At 33.9% G+C, this 11623-nt stretch overlaps 1 protein-coding gene across 3 annotated transcripts in view; it reads right to left on the bottom strand.

The window, feature by feature from the left end:
• The window catches only part of LOC106870560 (calcitonin receptor), a 271896-nt gene that overhangs the window by 25154 nt on the left and 235119 nt on the right, over window positions 1–11623 (bottom strand). For 2 of the 3 annotated variants that reach the window (XM_052967351.1, XM_052967341.1), the window contains 2 exons: window positions 9922–10016; window positions 5963–6089 (listed from right to left, as the gene is read on the bottom strand). In XM_052967351.1, the coding sequence (XP_052823311.1) occupies window positions 5963–6089; window positions 9922–10016 (222 nt within the window). The remainder of the gene's footprint in view (window positions 1–5962; window positions 6090–9921; window positions 10017–11623) is intronic. The other variant, XM_052967345.1, reaches the window with a different exon arrangement.

Below are 11623 nucleotides of genomic sequence, written 5' to 3'. Positions count from 1 at the left end.
ATATATATCGTGAAGTATATTTGCCACCTAAATGTGGCGGACCCATAGGGGACGATGCTACTGTTGTTTATAGCCCCAGGAAGACATCTCCTCCAGCTGGCTAACAACACACTGTCTGTGTCCGATTAGAGTTTGCGAAGGGAAATCATCTTTCCCATATCTAGCCTTACGTGATACCCACAGACCCGGATTTCTGGGTAGTAACCCGTCTTCAGCGTGTGAGAGTCACCAGGTAGCGATGAGAACTCATTCCAAACGTAAAATACAAAATGCTTTTTCCAGTGACAAACTCGCTCATCTCGAAAAAGGAGAAACGAGCAATAATAAATCTCTGACCGAGACGTAAACAGTAGCAGCACGGACTCGTGAAGTATATTTACACCTATATGTAACCCGTCGTCAGCTATTTGTTAGGTGATACGAGTCCTTGTTTACGTACATTAGTTTTTCAATCGTCATATTCGTGTGGTGCGTAACTGCATAGACATCTATCTAACACTTAGTAGAACTATATATTTTGTGCTTAGAATTTAGTTTGTAGCTTGTCTATTATACATATTCCTACCATTTCATGTGACCAACATCCATCGTAGCTGTCCATATTATATTAAAGTGTTACCATATTTCCTCCTTATGAATTTAACCTGAAGATCAGGTTCACACATATATACGCACATATATATATATATACATAATGTTCACATATATATACACATTTTAAATGTACGAGATTATGTTAAATATGTATCAAGGAACGTTACCCATGAAAAACAATCCAAATGATTGTTATCAGTAGAAATTTTTATTATGTAACATTTCATTTTCTCTTGTATATTTATGTAACTATTTTATAATTACATTCGCTAAACCAAGAACAATCAAGTACCTAGTCAAAGAATACAAAGATGGTACGAGGGGAATATTTCTTCTTTAGAGGAACAAAATAATGTTTTGAACAAGGAAATTTCTTTATTCACAGATACATAGATAGATCAGGGCAATATATACTGCTCACGAGTAGATGTAGACCAAAGCTGCAATTGAACACACATGCATATGAAATATCATATGCATGTTTAGCTGAAAAAAAAAACACAATCCAGCATAAAATCAATATTTTTTCCTGTATCGTATTCCTCTGTGTACTGTTCCGAATCTTAAACCTATCGAGGTTGATGTTACTTCCTTAAACGTCTTTATGATTGGCAGATTACATATCAATAAAATGCAAGTCAATGTGGAAGCCTCTACTCAGTATATCGACCCACTAGAAACAGAAGCCTATTCTTTACAGAACATCTGAAAATAGGAATGGCACATTAAATAATATAGTCCTAGATACTTAATGATGCAACAATAAAAAGTTCTACATCATATTACCTGAATGTTCTCCTCGAAAAAGTACTTCTTTCCAATTGAAAAAGATACTGTAATCTTTTGAAATGAAGATTTTAGATTATTGGCTTCACGAACTGAATATTCTTATACTTCTTATTAACTATTCTATTAAATTTTATTAAATTTTAAAGCAGAAAATCTATTGTAGATATATGCCGAGGTGCAGCATAATCTTTTAATCTTTTTACTATGCTGAAGAGCAACTTAACGTGTGATATGGAATTTTGTCTTGGTTTGTTTGATTTTATCAAAATCAGATCAACCAATACTTTCAATAGTATATTAGAACGGCATATCAAATAAATTATAAATATTCATACTTGCACAAACACAAACATTCACTATAATCACTCATACGCACGCATTCACACACATTTACACATACACTGATTCACATTGATACTCAGAAATACAGATATACTGATGCATATTGTGAAGATCGAATTACATTTAAAAGAAGTAATAAAATTATTGATAAAATGGCACTAATATTTTATATGTATATTACAAAATAGACTACCTTTATCTTTTATATAAAATATTTTATATAAAATATTTTAAATGTTAATCTACTTTCTGAGGCAGCGATATATCCTATAGATGCTAAAATCCAATCAATTCGTTAATTACAAAGATGTACTGGTAACATATCACTAGATCAATTGTTGTATTTCTATATGGAGTGATTCTGAAACTTCTATAATAAATCAATGAGTGATCATGTATTCTATAAAACGATTGGTAGAGTCGTTACTATCGAATGTTTTCATCATCTAGTTTATTCGATTACATAACGTATTCCATAAGTAATGGCATGCACCTGTCATTTCCGACAATGCGAAGAATGACATAATAACCTTAATTAGGAGCTATTTCATCCATCTTGTATGGTTCTCAGCTTATCATGTGGATTCTCTTGCCATAGTCTCCTAGAGTTTTCTCTAAGAGAGAAAATAGATTGGAAAGATTGTCAAGAGAGTCAGTAATGCTAGTCATATACCTTCAAGTAACTCCGCTCCATTTATAGGTTAGATTGGTGGCCTGCAACTTCTTGTTCAGTTAATTCGCCCTTGAACACAATTGTTTTTTTTTGTCTTGTCAAGGAGTTCATCTGTACGCTAGGGTGTAATCCTAAAGTATTGCCGGTTCAATCGTCGACGGACTGACCGATAATGAAACAGGTGGTATTATTACCAGTAGCAGATAATAATTTTTTATGAGATGTGACAAATAGTCGGTGGACCATTGTTTCCAGATATACAGAGAATGTGTTACAAATTATAAGCACTGATGTCTACTTCCAAATATGTCAGTGTATTCCAATGCTTCCAAATGTAACCGAAATGCTAAATTTGAACTCATTTTGACGGTGAGTCCTGAGTTCTTTTTTCGTTGTGCCATTTAGAGGAAACTGGGTTATTTGTGAGTTATATTCCTTTCCCATAAGAATGGCACAATATCTGTGACAAAATATAAACAATAGACTCCTTGGATAAACGTCTGGTACTCCTTTTTATTAATCAGTCGCATTTGCCAGAAAGAAATTTGAATAAGCAACTATAGCTTCAACAGTTAATTTCTCGTGATAACTCAAGATCTTTCCAACTGATCACAGTTTTGCAAATCTTGCAAACCTTAAAACATAGAACTTCAGTGCATGGAATTGCTAGTCGATTATCTAGTTGCTAGCTGCATTCACTCTCACCGTCCCTAGGTCATAATAAATTTGTCAGATTTATAAAATAATTTTTTTTCAGTAAGGATTCTTTATAAAAACACTGTTCATTACAAAACTCACATCAGGAGCTTAGACTAATTAGAAAGCATTGGTTCTATGCATAGAATTTCGTAAAGTCTTAGACAATAATACTTTAAAGTTTTTAACATTGAAGATTACATGCAAATAGAATAATTTACTTGTGTCACCGAATGAAAAAGAAAATATTTGTCATGAAGCCGCAACATTTCTTGATAACTTTAAATTTAAACTACTAATGCATTACCTAAATATATTTCTAAGTTCTAGAAGAAAAATGCATGTGCCACCTGATGTAAGAACTGGCGAAATAGTTAATATTTACAAAAATACTTGTGGTTCTATATGAGTAAAATGGTTTTTCAAAATTTGGCACAGGGCCATCAACTTCAGGGAAGGGATTAAGTCGATTACATCAACCCCAGTGCTCAACTGGTACTTATTTTATCGACTCCGAAAGGATGAAAGGCAAAGTCGAATTTGGTGGAGTTTGAACTCAAAACTTGAAGACGGACGAAATGTTGCTAAGTATTTTATCCGATGTGCTAACGGTTTTGCCAGCTCGCCGCCTTACATGTATGAGTAATGTTACAAGGAAAAACAAGCAATTTTTTTCGGGTTTCATGTTTCCTGGGTTGATAGAATAAAATAACTGCCAAGTTCTGTGGTCGATATGACCGAATAAACTCCTCCTCTCCAAATTTTCTATCCATCATTGAATCTCCAATATCCTTGGCGAGCAAAACATACATACTTAAAATGAAGTCTTTAAAAAAATGTCGATATCAACACTATTATTTAAAATCAATGAACGTATAACATGTTTATTCATTAAAAGAAAATGTTGATATCGATATTTTCTTAAAGATTGTACTTCCAAGTATGTAATTTTCATGGTTCAATAGTATTTAAAGATGCTCCATCGTTAGCTTAATCTCCAAAGCGTATAGAGAAAGTGACTTAGAATGAAAAAAAAAATAATAAGTGATCGATCTATGATCAGCGAACAATTGCAAAATGGATTGGATATAAGACGTTACAAAAATATTCTCGCATAAGCTATAAGTCTTGGGAGAAGTGAAACGGAAATAAATTCTGTTTCGATATTTTATTGCAAAACTTGTGTGAGCAAACGTCACACAGAGATATTACCTAATATTGTATAAAAAACCTATTATTTTGAGCAGACATAAAGCTAGATTTAGCAGATGTGATGCAGTCAGATCTTAGCTGTATATATTCTATTTTCATATGAGATAAAATATACATTTATACCTCTGTGGCAGTAGTCGTAGTTGCTGGAGTGCACTAATAGTTCAATCGCTTCTATTTAACTGCTGGTCTGATAGTATAAATTGTCACTTAGATAATATTCACTATACTAGAAATGCTTCTGAAATAATAATTTCTAATTTAGGTACAAAGGCACCGATTTTAAATGGCGTTAGTCGATTATATCGAGCCCAATATTTTTCTCGTACTTTATTTTATCGATCCCGTAGGATATAAGGTAACACATATTCAAGGCATTTTATTCAACGTCCAAACGATTCTAATCTATCATTGAAATGTTTCAGAAATAAAGAATACTTTGTGTTATTTACTTCGGTTTGGGATTTATTTAGACACTGAACAATCTGATATAGTTGGTTCTTTAAGAAAGTAGTTTCCAGTGAACCCATTAATTTTCATGTGCGAGAAACCACAGTGATAGCATTCACCATGGCTTCACCATTTAAATAAGCGTTACAATTTGTTAAAGAAAAACAAGAAAATCGAATTAGACGCTATATCGGAGTTAAACCACATCTTTGACTTTCTGATTCAAATTCCATTTGGAATTTGCTTTGCTTTTTATTCATCTAACGTCGATACAGTTATGTCTCAATTCAACGGTGGTGAATTGGCGAAGTCTTCAGAGCATCGGATAGAATGCTTTGCAAAATTTCTCCCTGCTCTCTCCTATCCTCTGAATACAAATACAGTCGAAGTCAACTTTGTTTTTCATCATTTTGTAGTCAATGAATAAAGTAATTGTCGAAAGCTGTGCATTGTAAGAATTGTTCGTGTTGAATGAGTTGCTTTACAGATCTGTTCTGGCTCTATGCGTTTTGACTTCAAATTCAGTCTCCTATTACCGACCTACTCATGGGGAGAAACACATTCTTAGTGATTTGATTATCGGTGATTATCTTTCAGGAGCGAGTGGTCAATTGGAGCAATATTTTGGTCACATTAATATACGACAATTACACTTTGCAACATGCAGAATTGCCACTTAAACAGAAAATTGTTTTGAATCAATAGTTTCTTTCCTGTTCAAAATTAAGTCGTGTTTTCTTTGGAAGTGAATCAATATTTAACTTTTTATAATGTTTGTATCTGCTTCTAATGCGGCAGTAGATTTTAAGGTGTCAAGAAAATTAAATGCAATAGTTTTTATGTTATTCCCAGGATTAGAACCCAGCACTGACGCTAGTAAGTGTCAGTGCTGTGAATAATTGTTTCAAGCTTTGACACAAGGTCAGAAATTTCGGGGGAGGGACTAAGTCGATTAGATCGACCCCAATGTTCAACAGGTACTTATTTTATCGACTCCGAAAGGATGAAAGGCAAAGTCGATCTGGCGGCATTTGAACTCAGAACGTAAAGACGGACGAAATGCCACTAAGCATTTTGCTCGGTATGGTAACGATTCTGCCAGCTCGCAGCCTTATATGTCGGTGAACAATGTTAGTTGTACAAAACAGATTAGTGGACGTTAATAAAGCAAGGAAAAACTCAACAAAAATCAAAATTAAAACTTACAAAGTTTTCGTGAAGTATGTGTCCTTCATTAACAATAACTTTATATTCTACTATCCAAACAAGTCCATTTAAAATTGAAGCCATGAAGAAGTTTTTATGGATTGATACTCGTGCACAGTCAAGCTGCCTGTAAAAATGTCAAGAAATTGAATCAAGTAGCTTAATGATGATAAAATTATGGTAAAACATTTCAGCATTAGGTAAACATTAAACAAGTATTATAATAAACTTTGAATTCTGCTGAAAAATATGGCTTAGTTTTGTTTGGAATAAAACAGATGTGACATCCATCAATGACATTATACACTTCTGATAGTGCTAGCGAAAATTAAGTTGCACAATTTGAGGATCAATGTTTAAGACAAGGTATATCTTTGACAATATATCATTGGTGCAAAGCAAGTATATTAATTATAACAAACTTGACCATTCTCTTTCCTCGGTGAAGGGTCCTCATAGCCTGAAATTATGATATTTATCATGCAATACAACTACGAATATCGTTTGATGATTTTAATTTTGTAGATGTTCTATGTGATGTTGTTATTTTATGAATATTATTTTACATGAAACCACGAAATTTAGATTTTTGAATATCCATCACAAGATCTCTGACAAGACTCGAAGTACCCACATAATTCTATAAACATCTCGCATACAAAATTATTGTTTAAGGGCGATCCTTATAGTTTCAAAAAAGGGAAAAAAGAAGAATATGACTTTCAAAATGAGAGAAAAAAGACTAAAGACAACATTGTAACATAGGAGAAACATATATACCGATGTTCGATTACTATAGATAGACTTAAGCGTTTGGTGACTCCATTTATAATTAGATAATAGTTCATTACATAGTCATATAACGGTTTATTATTTCTTCAAACTTACAGGAGAGAAAGTGACCTCAATATGAAAATTACCGCTTTGATTACAATCTGTATTTTAGCGGTTTATAAATATTGTCATCAAGTAAAGTCATTTACTAGCACTCTATCTTGTTCTGTTTATAAGTTAGATTTATCTAAAACCATATACATCTAAAACTTTCATTTCTTTGCTATAAAAAACATCTGAGCTAGTCAGATACAAACGGAAGTAATGAGAATTGAGGTTACGTCTGTAAACAATCTAATATATATGATATATGAATTAGATTTCATATATCTAATGATAATATCATTAGATAAAATAAACACATACGGCGGTGCACTTTCACCTATCTTTAAATACTATAAAAATATTTCATAGCAATTATTCTTCTGCGATTAACAACATTGGAAACTTGACTTGAATTATGGTAATTAAGATTTACGAAACTTTCAATATTTGTAAATAGTGGATAAACAGAGTTTTTACCAAGATAAATAACAGTTGATTAAAAATATATCTAAATAGATGTTGTGGGAAGTGAGTCGTTCCAGTGGTACTTTAAACAAATACAAACCTAGAGAGGGATACACATCCACTCCGACATTGTGCGACGAGGATATGGAACCCCAGACCGGAGGTCACTTAAGATCAATAAAAGGATTCAGAACTATACCATTCAAGGTAAAAATAAAAAAGTAAAATAAATCTTTTAGGGATTTTGAATAGCGAAAAATAAATCATATGTAACACGGTCATAGACTGTCTCGGTATTGACATATACTTAAACTATCCCAATCTAGGTGATCGATCCTAGCAGTCACTTTTTGCGTATGTAAGACCATCTTACCTATTGATACAAAAAAATCGTATCCTACTTATATTGTGGATCGGCTGTTTTGGACAAATTACCGGTAAATTAGCCAATAGATTCACAGACATTAGGTACAAGCGATTCCACAAAGGATCCCCTCTCATCCATAATTTTTGCTCAGCGGACTATATACTGCCTTGTGGCTCTCCTGTTTCAGCTTTGGCTTACACGCGGGTTCAACGACCTACCGTTTGCGAAGAAAACAAGTAACCGTATTCCTTCCTGGAAATTTCCACCAACATGGTTCAAATTCTTAACTTACTTTGGATGGGCATATTCTACTGAAGAAAACGCACACAACCACACATAGCTGTGACATTCCAACATACACACAGCTAATATTGATTTCAAATTTTGGCACAAGAGAAACAGTTTTTGGGAGAAGGCATAAGTCGATTACATCAGCTCCTAGTCGCTCGTGAAAAACATAAGAACACACAAAAGCGACCGCGTGGGTGCAATCGACATCTCATACGTACACACGATCTACTAGTAACACAAGCGCACACATTAAACACATGCAGAGAAACACACACCAACCTGATATTTTCTGTGACACTTAACAAACATGCATACATCTATTATCCAAGCAAGCATGCACTCATGCACGCAGTAAGACAAACAAAACACATACACACAAATTCACGCATATGCACATGTCACTTATACGGACACACCAATTTATAAAGTACATTCAGCAAGAAAGAATCCCGTAATGAATTATTTGATCATCAATGTATGACAAGGGATTCCTATCTGTATTTAGGTTGTTTTTGTAGGGTAATTTTATTTTTGTTTTTTATTACTAAGAAATTAAAAGGGGGTTGGCACATTTTCTCATTTTATTTCTTCTTCTCCAACTTCACTTCAGCATGAGACAGAGAAAATAGGCTAAAAGTTTAAGTAAGAGAATAAGACTGTATGGAAAAATAATGAAAAAAGAAAGGCAGCAGGAGAAAACATAAAAGAAGGATGAGAAATGATATAATAGAGAAAAAGAAAGATACAGTGCAATCTTAAGGGCTTAAATCATTTAAGTGTTCAATTAAGGTTTAATTTTCTCATTTCCTAGGACAGGTTTTATGATAGTTTAATAATTGTATTTAGTAATGCTACTATCACTTCTACTATTACCACAACTATTATTGCTTGCATCTTTAGAGCAACTACCAGAATTTTTATTCATGCTTTTGGAGTAACTACTTATCAGCTTTGTAGTGTTAGTATTTATATCCTGGAGGAATTTTATCTTGGGTTCTATAGAACAAAAACTTCCAAAAATCTCTAACCTGGCAGTAATATCCAGAGGAGATTGCCGCTTCTGGATAAGCTCTACAGGGACAATAGTTTTGCCACCCCTGCTTGTCTGAGATACGTGCATATTAGGAAGAGTTCAGCAATCGACCAAATTCATTACGAGGATCGACCACTGTTTTCTTTTTACCGAGAAGAATTGGCTGCTTTTCTATTTCTGGTGGCTAAAGAAGTTGAATAGTGAACTAGATTAATGAACTGAGTACAGACATGTTCCTCGTTGGCCAAATCTTCATCAACTGCCACTAATTTCACTAGGAAAGGAAGATAAATGTCAAGAGAGAATTACATTTTTCTGGTAAATTTGATGAAAGGCACAGGAGAACGGTCCGAGTGAAAATGTCTGCTCAAAGCATACATGTGTTAATCGAATAACGCAACTGGAAGAGTGCGTTTAGTAGTCAGAGTAATCAAAGATCTGTAGAGTTCCTGGATTGGTCTTAAATGATCGCTCTCTATTGGAATATCTCGTTTTATTGAAAATGTTGTTTTCCATACCTGTTTTAATCATATTCAATTCTGTATAATATCCAGCGTTTTTGTTCTTGTAATAGTCTTTGATCCATTGCGACAGTAAAGAAAAGATTGAAATTCCTGTTGCTGCTACACTACTGATTAATGACGTTATCTGCTACAAACAGTTTCTGTTGGATTTAAACTGCCAGTCGAATAAGTTTGTTTTAATATTTACCCTAGATCTTCCGTGCTGATTTATCTCCAAAACTCAAACCTTGTCTACATATTATTTAATTATTTGTAAACAAGTTGGCATACAGAGCCAGCAAAACACATAAACTTACTCTATAAGTAATCATCATCAACAACAATAACATTAAGGTAAAACAACTATGGCAACGATAATGGATATATAAATTCTAGCAAAGGAAGGCAAAGGAAGACTTACCTAAAACTACTGAAGATGATCATCGATATACTCAAAGTGATGATTGATATTGTGTAACCCCAAATGAAAATTGAAACAACAGTTTCTTCTGCGTGCTGCAAGAAGAAAAACATATGTAAGACGGTTGCTTCAATATTACATATGTACATCATAGGTAATTATTTCACTTGAGCATGTGCCTTTTTTATATAATGATTTCTCATTAACGTATCCATTTTGATGAGGATGCTGTATTCATCTTGAATTAAAGAGTTAGAAAAAGACACAATAAAGTCATATTATGATGGTGAGGATTCATGCAGTCAACTAATACGTAGAAAGGAAGAGAACATCAAATATGACCCCAGTTATTTTATTATCGATTTTAATTTAAAGTATATTTTCAGTAATATATGTTAAATGATTTCCTTTGATTGGGTAGATGGTCAAGTGCTTTACGGAATGTGAATGCATTCGGTTAAGGAGATTTCTACATAGTGGGTCATCCCATAAAAAATGCGGTATTTTTCATACTTCTTTTATTTTTCAAAATTAAGATAAACAAAGTTCTTTTTTAATGTAAAATATACTCTCCTTCATTTCCTACAATACTCTTCCATCTATCTGGTAGACTTGTACGGCCTCTCTTCCAAAATGCACTGTTCTGATCTCGTCTAAAAGATTCCTATTTTCTCTGTCCAAAAGATTTTAAAGACTGCAGAGTAAATGATAATCAGATGGGGTAATATCCGGCGAATATGATGTGTGGGGAATCGTTTTCCATTCAAACTGCTCCAGCCTTTGGAATATCATTCTTGCTGTATATGGCAGAGCATTATTCTGATGGAAGAAAACCATTCGTCTTGAAACCAAATATGGTCACTTTTCTTCCAGCGCTGACTTAAGCCGCTCAAACAGTAAATCTCCTTTGCTATCATTTGATTTGGGTTTAAAAGTTCAAATTAGACTAAACCTTTCGTATCCCAACAGATAACAATACCTTACGTGAGTGAAGACTTACTTTAGCCTGGAGTGCCGGTGTTTTTCTCTTCTCTATCCACTGTCTTCGGTGCTTGACACTTTTATAGAGAACCCATTTCTCGTCACCAGTCACTATTCGGTCCAAAAAATGTTCATTCATGAGACGTGACAGCAAAGAAGAGCACATATTCACTCTCTGCGCGCGATTAGACTCGGAAAGTTTGTGAGGAACCTATTGATTCAATTTGCTGACTATTCCGAGAAAATAGGAATCTTTTAGACGAGATCAGAACAGTGCATTTTGGAAGAGAGACCGTACAAGTCTAAAGATCTTCCTGGACGAGGATCGTTTTCTAGACTGTAGTTTCGGGCTCGGAATTGCTGGAACCACCGTTGACACTGGGTTACACTTAATGTCCGATCCCCATATACCGCATTAATATTCATCGCACTTTCTGTTGCGTTGTTGTCTTTATCGAATTCATAATGCAAAATATACCGAATATGCTCCTTTGTTACTCCCATTAGAGCATTGAAAAAATAATTGTTAAAATCGAACTGTACTCTTTAAAACTTGCACTAAGAATAAGTACAAGGTAAAATTAATACCTGCTTTTATAGCAAGTTGATGCAGGTAGTTTATCCCGTCTGCCTCCGAGTTTTAGTTCATGTAATTGATAAAAACCGCATTATTTATGGGATGACCCAATATATATATATATGTGTGTGTGTGTGTGTGTGT

This window comes from Octopus bimaculoides, chromosome 1 (assembly GCF_001194135.2).
Source record: "Octopus bimaculoides isolate UCB-OBI-ISO-001 chromosome 1, ASM119413v2, whole genome shotgun sequence".
NCBI classification, from domain to species: domain Eukaryota; kingdom Metazoa; phylum Mollusca; class Cephalopoda; order Octopoda; family Octopodidae; genus Octopus; species Octopus bimaculoides.
Note: the sequence above shows the minus strand (reverse complement) of the source record. Positions and strands in the feature narration are given on the sequence as shown.